Source organism: Dichotomopilus funicola, assembly GCF_033296635.1.
Source record: "Dichotomopilus funicola strain CBS 141.50 unplaced genomic scaffold C8A04scaffold_41, whole genome shotgun sequence".
In the NCBI taxonomy this organism is placed as follows: domain Eukaryota; kingdom Fungi; phylum Ascomycota; class Sordariomycetes; order Sordariales; family Chaetomiaceae; genus Dichotomopilus; species Dichotomopilus funicola.
The window spans coordinates 797-18,191 of record NW_026944062.1 but is presented as its reverse complement, the minus strand read 5'-3'; the positions used below and the strand labels follow the sequence as shown (position 1 = coordinate 18,191).

At 54.4% G+C, this 17,395-nt stretch overlaps 5 protein-coding genes and 1 non-coding gene across 6 annotated transcripts; 2 read left to right on the top strand and 4 right to left on the bottom strand.

Annotated features, from left to right (window-relative positions):
* Positions 1-498: 498 nt before the first annotated feature.
* C8A04DRAFT_t95 lies at positions 499-570 on the bottom strand. Its single transcript has one exon. It is a non-coding gene; the product is annotated as a tRNA-Glu (tRNA).
* Positions 571-800: 230 nt separating this feature from the next.
* C8A04DRAFT_29608 (carbohydrate esterase) lies at positions 801-1,670 on the bottom strand (the record flags this gene model as incomplete). The annotated part of the gene is made up of 3 exons (XM_062781065.1): positions 801-1,049; positions 1,151-1,512; positions 1,580-1,670. 3 exons carry the CDS (start codon positions 1,668-1,670, stop codon positions 801-803), a joined length of 702 nt encoding a protein of 233 aa, XP_062636027.1.
* Positions 1,671-2,892: 1,222 nt separating this feature from the next.
* Positions 2,893-4,350, bottom strand: C8A04DRAFT_38052 (carbon-nitrogen hydrolase; the record flags this gene model as incomplete). The annotated part of the gene is made up of 7 exons (XM_062784094.1): positions 2,893-2,914; positions 3,053-3,228; positions 3,301-3,459; positions 3,520-3,598; positions 3,664-3,950; positions 4,081-4,173; positions 4,339-4,350. The coding sequence occupies 7 exons, from the start codon at positions 4,348-4,350 to the stop codon at positions 2,893-2,895; spliced, it is 828 nt and encodes a 275-aa protein (XP_062636026.1).
* Positions 4,351-6,966: 2,616 nt separating this feature from the next.
* Positions 6,967-8,664, top strand: C8A04DRAFT_38051 (GPCR fungal pheromone mating factor; the record flags this gene model as incomplete). The annotated part of the gene is made up of 3 exons (XM_062784093.1): positions 6,967-7,759; positions 7,814-8,008; positions 8,660-8,664. 3 exons carry the CDS (start codon positions 6,967-6,969, stop codon positions 8,662-8,664), a joined length of 993 nt encoding a protein of 330 aa, XP_062636025.1.
* A 3,042-nt stretch (positions 8,665-11,706) lies between these two features.
* Positions 11,707-13,709, bottom strand: C8A04DRAFT_29605 (protein ELC; the record flags this gene model as incomplete). The annotated part of the gene is made up of 4 exons (XM_062781064.1): positions 11,707-13,029; positions 13,088-13,326; positions 13,432-13,519; positions 13,659-13,709. 4 exons carry the CDS (start codon positions 13,707-13,709, stop codon positions 11,707-11,709), a joined length of 1,701 nt encoding a protein of 566 aa, XP_062636024.1.
* A 1,613-nt stretch (positions 13,710-15,322) lies between these two features.
* C8A04DRAFT_13010 (Indoleamine 2,3-dioxygenase) lies at positions 15,323-16,900 on the top strand (the record flags this gene model as incomplete). Its single annotated transcript, XM_062777550.1, has 1 exon — positions 15,323-16,900. The coding sequence occupies one exon, from the start codon at positions 15,323-15,325 to the stop codon at positions 16,898-16,900; it is 1,578 nt and encodes a 525-aa protein (XP_062636023.1).
* Between the last annotated feature and the right edge of the window lie 495 nt (positions 16,901-17,395).

Genomic DNA, 17,395 nt, shown 5'->3' with positions numbered 1-17,395 from the left:
TGGCTCCAGTAGAATTCTTAGTTCTAGCTAACCTCCATTGCCTCATGTCTTTGTCAATAGTGCATTCTGGTATCTTCCGTTGACTTTATGTGGTCTCTAAGCTGCGAAATAGTGGTTCCGTGGATATCATACAAGTATCATTCCTATGCAAGTCTTTTTATAATCTTCGCATTGTTGGCCTGGCCACTCCTGATATCTTCAACGTTCAATCAGCCACAACCCTTAGCCTATGTACTGCTTATTATCAGCGAAGAATTGTAGCGAAGAATTGTAAAAATTACTTCCTCTTAGAAGGCATGCGTCTCATGTCCTCGTTGTCTCACCCCCCTTTTTGCTCCATGTCGTTGCGTTACTGCGCTTTTTTTTGGTTTCTTGCCTTTTTGAGAGAAAGAAAAAGAAAATAGCAACAAAAATTAAAACCATAGCGCCTTCCATTTCATGTTAGCCTAGCCGACTGATGGAAGGTGGAGTTGGAAAAACCAAAAACAAATCTTTGTTCTCCGGTACGGGGAATCGAACCCCGAGCTTCGCGGTGAAAACGCGATATGTTAACCGTTACACTATACCGGATGCCGGATAATCACCGGGGAATAGTTTTACTGAACTCGACTTTCATGCCATATTCGAGGGCAGGTGGGACATTGAGTTACAGGCGTTCAGACTTCAGAAGTTCACACAATATAGGTAATTACCTATGAACATTTCCATGTTTACATCCTCCTATTTACCCAGCTACATCTTAACCCGGTCTTGTTTCCATCCCCCACAACTCATTTACCAATCCCTTCCGCTTAACCCCCTTATGCCGCAAGCGACTGCTTGACATAATCCAAAAGCAAAGGGCCAACCTTCGACGCGATGATCTTGTCGCCCTCGAGGTTGGGGTGCACGCCGTCACGTAGGTCGGAGGTCGGGAAGCCGGTGTTGCAGTCGGCGATGACGATGGGCGACTCCTCCGAGTTGAGACCGGCGACCCAGTCCGGGATGCGGGCGTTGAGAGCCTGAATTCCTGCGTTGGAGCCTACACCGAGGGGGATGACGAGGTCGACCTGGGGGATTGTTAGTCATTGTCCTTCGTGTGCTTTTTTGGTTTTTGCTTTCGTTTGGTCTTATTGACATGAGGATAATGATATGTTAAGGGGGCACTGACAATGATCTTAGTCTTAGGGTTCGACGCGCGGATGATCTGCACCATTTTGGTGTAAGCCGCAATAATGTCGTCTGTCCCATGGCCCCGGAACACGTCGTTCGTGCCAAGCATGAACATAACGATATCCGCCGGGGTGCTCTGGAGCCAATTGGTCAGGTAGTTGTTGGCGATGTCAATGGCGAGCCAACCGGAGTGGCCCTCATGGTGCTGGTCCCAATTGGCGGTGGCTGGCTGGCAGTTCTGGGGGTTGCTGTTCTGTGATCCCACATACTGGACCTGATCGGCGTACCCGGCTTCGGCGAGCTGATCCCAGACCAGGGCACGCCAGCAAGTGATCTCGGTGATGCTGTCGCCAAGGGGCACTGGGTCCACGTCAGTACCTGACTTTACCCCTTGATACGAGCGATTTGGGTGGGTAAGGAGGCGTACTGATCTTCAGCTTCCCGGCTTGACGCGCCACCAGCCCCGCGATTGTGAAGCCTGCCAGGCCAAGGGCGGAGACCACGGTAGAGAAGTGCATGGCGGCGAGTTAGGTATGTGTACGTGGTGTAGCTTGTCGATGGTACGATGACATTAAGGTGAGCTGGGAGAATCCAGGCCGAACTTCACGGAGACAAACCTCCCTACTTATCCCTTCTGTGGAGTGATGGTAAACGTGGCACCGGATATATCGACCACTGCCCCCCTTTACCTCCGCACAGCCAAATTGCTTCCGCCAGCCCGGTACGTTGCGCTGCAGTCTGTTACTTGACCGGGTGAGTAAGTTCACAATATATGCTCCATTGCCTTTTGTCGAGTGTGGTCAAATTATTATCCAGCCAATGTTTAACGTCGTGGTCCCACACAGATTCTAGGATGCTGAGTGCAGCCTCCAGTTCACTTGACCTTCAACCCGGACGCTCAACTTTTCAACATGGTTAAAGAGAAACCAGTACCTATTGGGAATGTATCATGTTCCGTGTCGGTTTTCACATCGCTGGACACTGTTAAGAAACATGCTAATTGGAGCTGCTTTGTCGGCCGCAGCCGAGAATAAATGAATCAATAACCACAGGGGGTGGGGTATTAATTCCGCCGGTTGTATCGAACAGCGTGTGGAGGTGACGGAGCGGTATCACTGAGATCTTAGCGGCCGGGAATTATCTAGTCCTCTTATGTAGTACACGGACTGTGGCTCACCTCTATAGCAACCCATGACGCAAACACGTTGGAGTATGAATGATCTGAGACAGGAACGGAATAACTTCTGGGAACCTAACAATTAACCTTTTGCTCCTAACACCCGTCTCGCTACTCCTACCTGGGACACACGTGGTGCGATGGAGGACTTAGCGTTAGTTCGGGAATTTGACCAGCGTCTCCGCCATATGGGTAATTTCTTCTTGGTTGACAAAATGGCCCCGGCAATCGGCATCGGAGAGTTTAGACTTGCCGCGCGAGAATGTGACATCAAGTACCAATATTCCCCATTGTCTGCGTTTTCGACAGTAGAAACCCTCCATTTGACATTTAGACATCCTAACCTGGTAATAATCACAACCGGCATGGAATGCTACCGTACCACCCGTTCGAGCGGCGCGGGCTCAGACCGGGGTGGTTAAGAAACGAGAGGAGAAAACCCGGCGCGAAATCATACCGAAATAGGCAACGGATATGAATCGCCGTATAGTGTCCGATTACTTGGCATACTGGCCACAACTAACGACAAGCGAGCCGCCGGGATAATCAAGTATCTAAATCTCCTAAATCTCCGGATACACATCTCTGAAAACAATTGTCAGCACCCTGATCAGGCTACGGGTACCTACCACACCCAGGGGGTTCCTGGTCCAAACCCAGACTCTCATTCCGGATATCTTCGACCCTAAACTCGAATTTGAGGGATCAGAAACCAAAACTTACATGCGCCTCCGCAACGGCACCTCCGTCCTCACTTTGCGGAGCAGCTCATGGTCGATCTCCGCCGTGGCGATCTCTGGTTCGTCGGCGGTGTCTCCCAGCTCGGCGAGCACTACCCCCCACGGGTCCACTATCATACTGTGACCGTAGCTGACACGTTTCTCGTTGTGTTGGCCGACCTATCACATATTAAACATACCCGTTAGCCAGCAGTCGAGGGGTGCTTAAGACCAGGATTGTTGACAGCTTACCTGTGCAGCGGCAATGACATACGACTGCGTCTCAATAGCGCGCGCTCGGAGTAGCACTTCCCAATGAGCTTTACCGGTTGGAACGGTGAAGGCAGATGGGTATGTGATGATATCAGCACCCTGTCGTTTCAGGGCAATGCCGATTTCGGGGAACCGAAGCTGTTGAGCTGTAAGTAAGAAGGGGCAAGACGAGACTAGGTGAGAGAAAGAAGGGCTTACATCAAAACATATTGTCGCGCCGACCTTTCCAACTGGGGTATCGAACGGTGGGAGTATTTCGGCCCCCTCTTCGACGGAACTGAAAGGGCAGGTGAGCGATAATGACAAGGTCAACGTTTAATCACATGCCAGAAAGAAACCTACTTGCTTTCCTTCAACACGGGCCCATCCTTGATCTCCACATCAAAGAGGTGGATTTTCTGATACCGCTGTGTGATCTCGCCCAGCTCATTGATCCACAACAATGTATTCTTGACCTTGGCCGCGTTCAGCCCCGGTTCGTGAACACCGACGTGGATGGGCAACTTCTCTCGACGTGCTTCTTCGCGAAGGCCGAGAACAAACTCGCTCCTGTCGATAGGTCTCACGAGGCTGACGGTTTCGGGCCCAGAGCTGGCGATGTAGTCGCTTGCCTCGGGGAGGAAGAGAGCCTGGTGGGGAGCATGAGTGGAAGCGTGGATGAGGGCAAGAGGAAGAAAGGAGACGAGGAAGGGGGAAGCAAAGGACGGGAACTGAATGGCACAGGAAACCAGCAGTGAGAGCAAGGTAAACTGAACAAACCTTCGCCCCAGACTGCACTGCTTTTCTGACAAGTACCCGACACTGTGCTAGGTTGTGAGCCATGCTGGCCGTCGAGGTCAGTTGGCCAACCGCCTGTTCATTACATTTAAAAGTTAGACCACGATTCCATACGGAGGTGGCGGGTGATGAAGAAAAGGTGCAAGTTTAAATAATTCTGATAGGCTATTAACGCTGCATGAGGTGACTAGGTGAACTAGGCGTGGCATAAGGGAGACTTGTTGAGTCAAAAAAACGTACGACTCGGGCCATCATGTCTGGCAAGTCAGCGCGTTCTGCCTCAAATCTAAGATGTATGGGAATTTCTCCGCTATTCGAGCAACTTGGGCTATTGGGACTGGGAATGGAGTCCCAATCGTGAAATCCTTCTGTTATCTGATAGGCGCCTGCTGCGGAAAGAGCTGATGCGGAGGTTGGAGTTCAAGGCCCCCGCAGACGGCTCGGAGTCGGATCCATCCACGGCGGGGAGATGCAGCTGCTAGCACGAAATTTCCACTTGAATCGGTGGAGCGCTACTCGGGCGCCTGTTTCTTTTGGACTTTCTGACCATCACAAGAACAATACTAACTGCTGCGGGTATTATTGATTCGGCTTCCATCCTCCAATTTTCCCAATTTTGCGAGGGACGAACCTCCGAGTGAGGGTTGAGACGTACAACCCCCCGAACTTTCGCATTCGTCGCAATCTTGACGATACTTGCCTTTTCGTTTTCTTTCTATTTTTCTTTCTTTTTTTCGTTTTGATTCTCACGGTTACATCTCGGTTTTACGGGGGTAAACGTCATCAAGGTCGAACTGGTGTCGTGGTGCCTCTGAGCAACATTTCAGCTCAGCCCTCATGCGTCCGCCATACAGTTAACAGCTCAAGGCGACTGGATACATGTATTGTGATAGGAAACGTCGAATTAGGGCAGAGACTGAAGGCAACCCTCCTTCGCGTCGAGATCAGTTGGGACTTTCTAGCTCTAGCATGCTCCGGGCTCAAAGTCGTTAAAATTCGCCTGGAGATTCCGGGAATATCGCCCCTCTCACCCGTCATACCGAAAAGCCCTTGTCTAAACTTGCGACCAAAATTGATATGCAACCAATGTCTCGGAGTAGCATATCTTTTTAAAATGCCTCAATCACCGCCTCCGACAGCATAGCATGATCTTCTAGCTTGCGACCCTACAAGTCCATGACGCATGGTCGTTACAGAACTGGGCCTCGACGTCCGACTACGCCGCATGCTTCGATCTCCCAAGGCTGCACAGGCAAGCAAACCGATTGGGTACCCACCCCGCTCGCCTTATCATCGATTCCCGCATGCATGCCGTGCCCCCGAGCAGTCGGGACATCTGGACTCGGGTGTAACCCTCCGGCATTTGAGGCGGCTACCATCCGATGGGGTTGGTTAAAGGGCCATAGAGCCTTGCGTTGGGCCATTGGTAGTTGGGTTGGGTGAGGTGGACGTGGCCCCAGTGTTGTGGGCGGTTGGTTTCATGAAACATACCTAAGTGGTATGTACCCTGCGGGGTGTTAAGCGCACGGCAGCAACTGCGGGAAGGCAGTCCCGTGGCAACAGCGCTTAAGGGAGATGCGTCTCGGGGTTGGGTCATGCACATCGGAGAAGGCAAAACGCCGAGCTGTTGATGTTGCACAAGGCAGCCGGATCTCCGGCTGGTTACAAAACATGAGGTTGGAAGGTTGATGGGGTCCGGATGAGCAGGCATCATTACCATCTTGAGAGAATTTAGGGGGCATGACGATGCATACTACTGTGGCAGTGTTTATCGCAGGTAGCCTTGCGCCTGTTGTAATTAAGAGGGGGAAAGTTGCATGGGCGTCATCAGATGTAATTCTTAAACCATGGTCACTCTCCTGGTGCTTCGGCATCAGGAACAACTTGCGATACAGGTAGGGTTAGACGGGCAATGTCTCGGGGAAGCAGAGAAGTGCAGTTTCACGAATCCACGATAACCTGAAATCTCGCAACAAACCCCCCTGGGGATTCCATCCAGAATCCCTTTTTCTCCCTCCCTTCTCAATCATGGCTGGGCCAAAAAGACCGCTAGCCAGAATCTAGAAATCCGTTTGCTCCCCCGCCACGCCAATTGCCCTGCGCCGCAGATCGTAGGGCGAGGAACGGGAAACGGTGCGGATGTGGGTCGTTGTCTTGCAGACAATACTAAGAGCGCAGTAACGAACAATACCAACCGCGGGAAGGGGGCCACTTCCCACAGCCGACGAACGAATGCAGAAAGCCGCGCTTAGCAACTTGAATAACCTGCCACGAACCAACCACTCATTGTCACCCTGCGAGGCAAAAAAAAAAAAAAATAGCTAGGTTACAAATCATGTATCAGGTTGTTCTTTGAGGAGAGCGGAGGAACCTTTCGCAAAAGTGAGTCGGGCCCCAGGGGTGGTCTGGTCTTGGAGTTCTTCCTGGTTCTTGTCATTTTGGTTCTTTATTAGGTCTTCGGTCCATTGGAAGTTGAGATTGTTCTTTCTAGAAAATAGGGGGACACTTCCACAGCCCTCGGGCACTCCATCCTCGACACGGGGCACATCAATTTCGTAGTATTGTGGTTCTCATATTGTGGCATCATTACTGAATCTCATTTTTGGTGATTGTTTTGGTTCAACACACAGGTTTCAACTAACTTATATTCGTCCAAGTGTTTTTGTTTCTTTTGCCTCACGAACATCGTCACCACTTCAAGCTTCCCATTTACTACCACGGCAAAGACAACTACGGCTCAGACAACCCAATCACATAGTCACCGCCACACTTACACGGGGCTCTAAGATCAAAGTTTCAGGTCTCAGCCTATTTTTCTTATCCCTTCCCATTCTCCAAGTATCAGCCACCACAGCAAACACCATCGCCATGTCAACAATCACCATACCCCCAGGCCCAGGATCCCGGGCTAACACCTCCTTCGACCCTCAAACCCAAAGCCTCACCCTATTCCTCCACGACGGCATCACCCCTATCACATTCCCCGCCTCCGCCGTCACCCGAACCTACCAGCAAGCAACCTCCCTCAGCATCCTCTACGGCACCCAAATCGGCGCTTGCCTGGCCATGCTCGCCGTGGTCCTCGGCATGACGCCGCAGGCGCGGTTCCGCCGCGCCCCCACGCTGCTGGGCATCGCTGCGCTAGTGCTTAATGCGGCCAGGATGCTGCTTTTGGCGTTGTTTTTCACGACGACGTGGGTGGACTTTTACGTTATTATCTCGGGCGATGCGAGCGTGGTCCCGAGGGAGGATTTTATTCTCAGCGTGGCTGGCACGGCGCTATCGGTGCCTGTGACGGTCGTGGTATTGTCGGGTCTGTGTGTGCAGGCATGGTCTATGTTAAGGCTGTGGCCGATGTGGTGGAAGGTCCCTGCTGTGATGGGGTCATTGGCGCTGGGGCTGCTGACGGCGGCGTTTAATCTGGTTACGACGGTGTTGCAGATCAACGCAATTTTTCATGCGGATAGTAGCAAGATTGCGGTTTGGACACGGCAAGCTTACCTGGTGCTGGCAACGACGTCAATTTGCTGGTTTTGCTTCCTGTTCAATGTGCGGTTGGTGATGCACATGTGGACGAACAGGAGCGTGCTGCCGAGTTTGAACGGACTCAAGGCGATAGATGTCTTAGTCATGACCAACGGCATCTTGATGTTCGTTCCGGGTAAGCATTTTTGTTTTCTCGTTGCCCTGTTGGTAACAAGCAACTGACAGACAGCTCCAGTCATATTCTCCGCCCTCGAATTCTTCAACTGGCAGCAGTTTGAACTCGCCTCGGTCACTCAGACAACTGTCGTCATCATCCTCCCACTTGGAACCCTCATCGCCCAACGACTCGCCAACCCTGTCTGGTTTGGGACCAATGACGAAGTTAACCGCAACCCCAACGCCAGCCCTCTCGGCGATACCAACGGTACGGGCGCCACCTTGACCTCAACCTCCTCCAATAATGGAAAGATCAGCCTGTCGCGCAGTGCAGTATTGACTCACATTGAGGTGATGACCGAAGATTCGGGCATAACGGATAAAAACAAGGTATTCCGTGATGATGGCCGCGACGTGGCGTCAGCCCAAGAGATGGAGGTGCTAGATCTAGAGCGCGGCGTAAGGGTGGATTACGGAATTGAATTAAGGGAAGAACGGGTGCAGAGTACGGGCAGTTCGTAGGCAGAGCTGCTGTATGAGAGCGCCGTGGAGAGCAAGGAGGTGGTCTAAAATGCTTGGAGGATGATGAAACGAGAGGAGTTTTGCTCTGGGAGGGAAGGATCAGCCACACCTGACCATGGTAAGACGGTTCAACAGAGGAGCTTTTGCGTTTCGTTATCGGGCGCGACCGCAGGGTAGATGAAGCCCACATTCGCCTTGATTTCTTCTTTCATCTGTATTTACTTTCAGTCTTTGTTGGCACTTTGTAATTATTTTGCGGGAGGATACCCGGGGTCTCTACTCCATTCGTGTGATACAACACCCCTGACTGAAGTCCCATACGTATTCGCCTTCGCACCTTCCCCCGTCGCCCGTGTCCCTACCTGCCTCAAAATTTGTTCAGGAAAGAAGTACATAGGGTAGGAACGTGCGCCCCAGCATCGACACCATCTAGATATCTTACCCACGATTAGCATGGATGACGATGCGAAGGCTGGGCGCTGTATACGAATGACGTTCACACTGACAACACGCCCTCAGAAAAGCTACGAAAATCCAGCCATGGACCACAGCCCTGAAGGAGAAACAGCTAGGAATACTGGAATATCTCACGGGACGCCTCGAGATGTCAGCAATTCCGGGCCCCTCATTCCCGCACTGGTATCAAAGTTCGAGCAGCTCGATGCCCTCAGTGGCGTCGAAAGAAGGCTAAATCTACCACGACAGCGAGCAGCCACCCTGACCCTCCGAAACGATTACCACCGGAATATCAATGGGATAGCTGACGGCCAGATTGGGGCGACGTCAAACATTCTACGGCAATGCCTCGCTCTCACCGATGACTACAACCCCCGCGTTCAACCTGAGCAAAGTCTCACGGGCGGCTTCGAGGATTAGGTGCCTCTAAAGCCGCGGAGCAGGGCCATCTCCGATGGACCACAGGAATACTCGACAGCTTTGAAACTGAGTGTTTGTAATCCTAATCAGGACTCTGGTTTGGATCATGTTCGCATAGCCGAACGGAGGAGGCTTTTTGAGCGGCTCTCGGGTGAGTAATAAGTCATTTCATGGTACTTCCTACGGCGCATGGGTACCCGGACGGACGATAAAGCTAACAATGCGCGAGTTGAAGACGGCGATGCAGCATCATCCAACTCACAAGCCGACGATGCGAGGTCCATACGTGGAAAGGAGACCGTTCCCGACCCCGAACCCCCACGAACCCCTCAGCCATCACACGATTTCCTGCCGGGTGCATCGTATCTTTGGCCAACAACGACGGAAAGGAAACACCGTAGCGTAGCGGACCTTAGACGTGTGTTCGAGCGAGACGGCTCATCCGAAACAACCGGAATAGAAGAAGGCCGGACGTGTTCATATGCTGCGGTCCCGATCCCACGCACAGATCACAGCCGTGGCGTCTCGAGTTGGCAACCCCCGACTCGGATTCCGATCCCGAGTCCCCAAAGGGCACGGGGGTCCCCGGTACAAGGCGAAGGTAACGACTTCAACGCTAACTTCCTGGAAAAGCTGTCACGTACCATAGTTTCGACAAGAAAATACCGGCCGAACTCCGAACTTGAGAAGCCGGGAATTGCGGGAGGCTTCTCGGATTCTGATCCTTCGAACCTAGCTCTAGTTCCAGATACAACAACAGCCGAGGAGTACGAGGTTTCCCACCGGGAAAGAACCGTTACACCGCCGTCCATACAGCATATGGGAAAGGTGGACATTTCTTCCTTCCAAAATTCGACAGTTCGACGAAGCAAAAGATCACTGAAGTCGCGGCCGAGCTTACCATTATTGGTGCCAACCAACGTCCCGGGCAGCACGCCGAACTCTTGCTACAGATGTTCGTCCAAGATCAGCCTGGTCGAGGATCAAGAAAGACGGGAAGCGATTCCGCTCCATCGAGCGGATGTCTTTCTTAGACCGGGCCCAAACTTCGATTTGCGATCCGAGTTTGTGGGTGCCAACGGAAAAAGGTCACCGGTAAAAGAGAAGATTGTCTTTGACCGAATGCGGGAGTCGGGTGTTGGGCAAGTCGACCCTTGGTCTGGCAATGCGGATCTTCGTGACAGAACGCTGAGGTCGCTGGACTTTCAGAGCGAACACGGAACAGTCCGGCGGTCAAGGATCCCGGTGCCGAAGAGATACAGCACCCTTCCACGCAATACGAGTTCGTACTTCAAGGCAGCACTCCGAAAGATTTCTGGCTCGAGAAAGAATGTGGCCCGTGAAGCGTCACAACCAACAGTAGTGCCGCAAGTTCGAGCCATCCCACACCCTGATGTCCTCCAGAAAACCGCCAAACTAGCACCGCGTCCGCTAGATTTGACATCAAACGTGTTCAACCTCGCTACTATCCGTTCATCACGAAAGCAAGAGAACAGACAATCGCTTTTCCAAGGCGGCGGACCGCACGACACAACTGAATGCCTCGGCTCTGATCACCGCAGTGTCAAGATCTGTACGCGCCTCGCCGGATATGATCAAAACACAACCGTCACTAAACCTCTAATATCCGCCGAGCCTTACCATAACAAGAGCAATTTTTCTCACACTCGTCCAACGAACAACTCACAGGACAAGGCACAATACCCGAGCATGTCATGGAGCCGGAGGACAGCCGCTGCGGCGCTGGATCTCCTCGGTAGACGACACACTGATCGCAAGATCAGTGGTTCGTCATGGACGAGAATGTCGCACGCCGCAAATGCCGCAGCTACTCATGCTGGAGGACAAGAGAAGGAGGAGGTGGGCGGAGCCGGAGACATCCTCAATGTCGGACTAAGCCTGGGTAAACTAGCCAAGACAAGGCATATCACACAATGCGCCAGAGAGGGCACAGTACCAGCACTGCGCGTCGTGACGCCGAACTGTAATCCGTACTATGGTAAATTGGAGCATCCGCGTCCTGTGATGGGGTCAGAGGCGAAGGCATTACAAAGGTTGGGGGCTTCGGGCGATCTGGGTGTTGGACTAGATAATAATTAGGCCGGGAGATGTGTGTTCAAAAAGGGAGTGACGTTGGATTATGAAATGTGGTCGAAGGGGTGGCCATAAAGACGAGGGCTGGTATCATTGGTACTTTTGTTGGTTATTCATTCAACTTTTAGGTATAGGGTGATTAGGGTGGATAGCAAACATGATAAACATACGCCATGGGTTATAATATACCACTCCGTGCACTAGTACACTCGGGCACTCTCTGGAACCGGAATCCCGGGTCGTCTGGGGAAACATGGATGCTAGACCCCAGTCACGTTTTACTTCCGTTCCAGCCCCCTCCATGAATCTGTGGAATCTGTGCTTTTGGAACATGTGCCTATGACAAACAGTTGGGTTTCGAATTGTTTCTACTATGAAGTACACAACACAGTACCTAACAAGAACACCGACCCCGACCCCCGGTTCTCCTCTCTTGACCCCTGACCGACCCTCTACCTGGTCCTCTCCTCTCCTCTACCCCCTCCACCCTTCCTCCACCAATCCCATCCCCCGTCCAATCTTCCTCACCAAAGCCTTCTTCAAATACCACTCCCTCGCCAACCCTCTTGTCATGCGCGCAAAAGTCTGCGGCGCAATCCGGCCCCTCTCCACCGCGCGTCCCAGCACAAACACCGCGTCGGCCAGGGCACGTTCCTCGGCGACGAGCTCGTACAGTTGATTCCCGACTACTGTCGGTGCGACGAGGAGCTCGTCGATGTCGGGGGCTGGGTGGCCGGCGGAGTTCTCGATCACGCTGTCGGCTTGGCGGAGGGAGTCTTGGAGGATGGAGCTGTTGGAGGTGAGCAGGGCGGTGAGTTGGGTGAGTTGGGCGGATTCGGCCTGGAGGTTGGTCATGGCTTGGAGCATGGCGGCGCGCTGGGCGTGGAGGCCTTGGAGGGAGGCGTTGTTTTGAGCGTGGGCTTTTTGGCGGTGGGCGTGGAGGGTTTGGGCGAGTTGGTGGAGGAGGTGGTCTTTCTCTGGGTTTGGTGGGATGGGTGGTGGTGGGGCAGTGGATGGGGAGGGGATCGTGAGAGTGAGGTCGTCGTCCATTAGGTCTGGAGGGGGAGGCTTCGGTTGCGGTTGCGGCTGCGGCTGCGGCTGGAACTGGGCCTGCACAGGGGGTGGAGGGTGCCGGTGTTGGTGTTGCCATGTCGGCGGGGGTGGTGTGTTGGTGTCGAATGGCCGGTGATGTGCAGGTGTTGAGACGCGGGGATCAATGGGCTGGAACGCCGAGTGTCGGGGGTCTTGCGGTCCCGGAAGGTAAGCCGGCCCTGGTGGGGGTTGTTGATACTGTGGAGGCTGCGGGTGAGGATGATGCTGTGCCGGGGGTGGCACCACCTGCCCGGTACCCGGGACGGGTCCTGCTGCTGCTTGTGGTGGTAGCGGCGGCGCTGTCTCATACCGGGACGGACCTGCACTAGTGACATTCGGGTGTGGTGGTGTCATCCGATCGGGCTGTGGACGGCCCGGAGGCCCACCAAGTTTCGGCGGGGGAGGTGGAACTGAGGTTCCGCTTTGTTGAGCTCGCTGAACTGGAGCCGGAGAGCGTTGTTGTGCTGGCGCCGGCTGCGGCCCGGGTTTGGGCGGTGGCGGTGGGGGTCTGGCATCCTCTACGCTGGACGATGATGGCCGGGCCGCTGGCTGCGAGGCAAGATCGGGGGGCAGAGGGGGGACAGGAGGTGGTGTCTGTGTCTGCTGTGCGGGTGGGGGTGGTGGTGCTTGCTGCTGGGCGACCACAGGGGGTTCCTTCGCGAAGATGTCTTGAAGGATCGCAAGGAAATCGAGAATCGTCGACTTCTGCAAAGCGGGTGTCAATATCACATTCCTCCTAGCCACAATGTCAACCTGAGCTTACATCCCAAAAAGTCGACCATCCGACAAGATAAGGGTGGTAGACTTGGCCCTGCGGGTCAACGTGTTGACCCGGGCGGACCATCATCGTGTCGGTCGGTGTCACGTACACCAGCGGGGGCTCGCGAGGGTAGGCATGGGGCACCCATATTGAGACGGGGAAACGATACGTCGCGCCGCGGAAGAGCACTGGTATGGTACCGGAGAGATGCACAAGCAGTGCCGAACTTCCGTTGGGGAAAGCTGCACAGGAAAGGAAGGCAAACACATCTGTTAGCGCGCTGTTGGATTCGAGATGCACCATGGGGGCCAGGCACAGGTAAACAGGAACAAGTGGGGGCTGCATACTGTGGACGTCGGTCCGGGGGGACAGAGACGGGTATTGCGAAAGCCCCTGGGCCACATCGTTGTAGGTTCGGTTGACGTCGTGGTATTCCTAGAGCAAGGGGGGAAAGGCGCAGAGTGGTTAGCAAATGATGGAGGACTGCCCAGGGCCGGACTTGGAGTTGACCCAGGGTGTTTTGTCGGGCTGCGACGGTCTCGCAGCTCGGGTACCACAGAAAGATATTGCTTACACTTGTCAGGACACTGTAGAGCCAGTTGAGCACATGTTGTTGCACTACCATGGTCGAGTCGTTCTCGGGGAGCAACGTCGGAGTTGTCCCATAAGCAACGGAGCTCCAAAGTTCGGGTTGAATGCGGGGAGGTCCTGGCTCGTTATCGTTGGCGAGAAGATGCTCGTTTCCAGCGCCAAGCCTTCCATCGCGTGCCTTAGCGCGCTGGTGACGAGGCGCCTTGGAGGGGCAGTTGGCCCAAGCTCCCTGCTGCCGCACAGTGGCACAAGCGCTGTGAATCCAAATCGAGCCTTCAGGGGAAACCCGACTGTTTTCCAATCATCGTTGCAGGTGGCCATTCGAGTGTGCTTCGATTGCCTGCCGCCGGAAACCCAGCTCAAAGGCTCAGAGTCGGCTAATCGCGGATCCAATCGCACGGCACGCTCCAGAGGAACGGTGCGATTGTGAATGCACGCCACCTGCAATCCTTCCGCAGGGGAGTGAATCTTCTTTTTTTTCCCTGTCGCTGTTCTTGTTCACCTTCCCTGGCATGTTCTTCCTTTTTTCCGCTGTGAATCTTATCCTCACCTAGCCTGGGAACCACAGGACCTTGGGACCTTCCACGCCCTGTGGGAGGATACCTGCCGGCCCCTTAAAGGCTCGCTTAGTCCTTGGTGTTTGGTGTTTGGTGTTTCGCTCAATGTGTGTCCGGCCCGCTCACGGGCAACCTTGAAATCCCGGGTCGCCCCGAAAAGTTTGCCCAACAAACCTCGGAAGGCGGCGACCAGCCGGAAGACCCGGCCATGTCGCAAAAAGCCCAGAAGATGTCACGTCAGGCTCATGCACATCGGCCCTGGCCGCATTCGGGGCCCTACGAACCTTTTTGGGTTTCTCGGGTCCCTGACGGCCCAGGCAAGCCAGGGCACAACAAAAGGTCCTGCAAGTTGGCCAACAGCGATTTTCTCTCGATGCCCCACTCGGCTACAGAGGCAGCCGATCTCCAGCCGCTAGTGGATTTCCAGAATCCGATGCCGCAGCCGCTTTGGGCCGTGCGTTACATTGATGCTCTCAAAGGCGGTTTTTGATGAGTCCTTTTCACTGTGTCATGTGTGCTGGGCACACGCGAGCACAGGCACGGGGTGACAAGAACAGGCAAGACAGGGGCGAATGGATAATGTATTTTTTTTCTGACGGCATTCGGTCTTCCGTCTCTCACATTCCATGTTTGAGGGATGGTGATGACAAAGGGGGCCCACTCCTCCATCGGCCTTCGACTCATCTGAAGAATCCGCAAGGGTTCTCTTTCCTAAAATGTGCACTTCTCTGAACTTGTCTGTTCCTTTTTTTTCCTCTTTCACCCCCCTTCCAAAGCCTAATACTTCACCACCCTTACCTTACCTACATGCCCACGACATTCCTAGGATCCCGCACGGCTGAGGAGTATTACAGAGGATCATCTGTATACTCCTTGCGTCAGGACCTTTTCGTTTAAAACCCGGCGCATCACCACCTCTCACAAGCCTCCCCCCGCCACATTTCTTGAGTTTTACTGAGTCTTGTTTCTTCTCAACAATTCCCCATTGGTCAGCTGTTGGGGGGAACGAGACGGCATTGGCGCTATTCCTCCAGTACCGCCAACTACTATTTCGACTCCTACCTCTGTCTTTACAGCTACCGAAACAGCTATGCTGCCTCCCATCCCCGTCCTGGCCGACTATGGGATCTCGCCTACCCATGGCTTCCTCCCCGACGTCCTCCCCCTGACTCGGCTGCCGGACCCCTACTATAACAAGTGGGAGGCCGTCATTGCCAACCTGCAGGGCCTCATTCTCAGCAAGCGGCTACGTGGCGTCGTCGATCGCCTACCCGTGCTCTCCACCATCGGTCTGGAACATGACGCAGAATGGCGCAGAGCCTACGTCCTGCTGTGCTTCATGGCCCACGGCTACATCTGGAGCGGTGACAGCCCCAGTGACCGTCTGCCACCCTCCATCTCGGTGCCCCTGCTCGAGATCTCAGAGCACCTTGAGGTGCCCCCCGTTGCCACGTACGCTGCTGTGTGCTTGTGGAACTTCAAGCCGCTGTTCATGGACGAAGGCATCGACCATCTCGAGAACTTGGCCTCGCTCGTCACTTTCACTGGTGGGATCGACGAGGCTTGGTTTTACCTGGTCTCAGTCGCCATCGAAGCCCGCGGCGGACCCATCATCCCGCTCATGTTGACCGCCATCGCAGCGGCCCGGGAGAATGACTCGGCTGTTGTCACAAGCTGCCTGGCCACCTTCGCCGAGCGCATTGACGACCTCTCGACGCTACTATCCCGCATGCATGAAAGCTGCGACCCCCACATCTTTTACCATCGTATCCGCCCCTTCTTGGCCGGAAGTAAGAACATGGCCGATGCGGGCCTCCCCAACGGCGTCATCTATGAAGACGGCTCCGGCACGGAAACCTACCGTCAGTATGCCGGTGGCAGCAACGCTCAGAGCAGCATATTCCAATTCTTCGATGTGGTCCTCGGCATTGAACACCGGCCCACGGGTGAGAAGAAGCCAACGGCGGAATCACAAAACGAGCGCCATGCTCGTGGCCGCGCCCCGCCATCAAACCATAACTTCATCATGGAGATGCGCAAGTACATGCCAGGTGCGCACGCGCGTTTCCTCGGCGATGTCCAGGCTGTCGCCAACATCCGCGACTATGTCGAGCAGCACCGCGACAACCGCCCGCTCGTCGTCGCCTACGACGCGTGCTTGTCCATGCTGCGCAGCCTCCGCGATCGCCACATCGCGATCGTTTCGCGCTACATCGTCATCCCGTCCCGCGAGGTCCGCGCGCGCAGCCGTAGCCCTGAGGCCACTCGCAGCGGCATTGCCAAAGTGAACCTCGCCACAGCCTCGCGTCAGCCGGCCCAGCGGCCCCGACCGACGGGGATTGCTTACCATCCGGACGATAACACCCCGTCGCAGCAGGACGGATCCGCGCCCGCTAAAAAGAACCTCACCGGCACAGGTGGCACAGCACTCATTTCGTTCCTGAAACAAGCGCGCGACGAGACCGGCGAGCCGGCCATCCAGGATTGGACCAAGCGCTTCATGACCCGGCAGCCCCGCGTTGAAGGCCAAAATGATTTCTTTGCCGGCAAGCCGGAGGATGGGGCCGGCAGTGAGGTGTCTGTTACGGCGACCGAGGAGGTGACCGTGCAGGGTCTGGCGGGAAGCTGGACGATGGACGATGATGTCGGTGGGATTTGCAATTACTAGAAACGGTCGGTGATCCCTTGTTTTCGGATTGTGGTGGTGGCTCTTTGTCAATATTTCACGAATGTGCCGTCAGCGGACTTTTGCGATGGCGGGGTAGATTTTGGGAAACCCGCCGACGACACAGAGCGGGCGCCTTTGATGAAGTCCCATTTTGATGTCTTATCCAAGACATGTCGTTGGATTGTCTCGGGTGTTGGTTGACGATGCTGCATGCGAAAGATAGAGCAGCTCCTGCAGCGTTTATCGATTGGTTGTCTTGCCGCGTCTTTGTCGCACAGCGAGACAGCGCCAGGGTCGCACGGTGCATGGGGTTGGATGGAATGCAAGCGAGCCGGCCATGAGCGTAATGGTTAGCGAGTTTCAGTAAAATAGTTTTTTTTGTAAAGTTAGTGTTGGGTATCGTGTGTTGACGATGTTTAGACACAATTCCACTCACAGTTTCATGGCCCTTATTGTCGATTCATCTTTCATCGTGTTGCCATTCATGACACAATC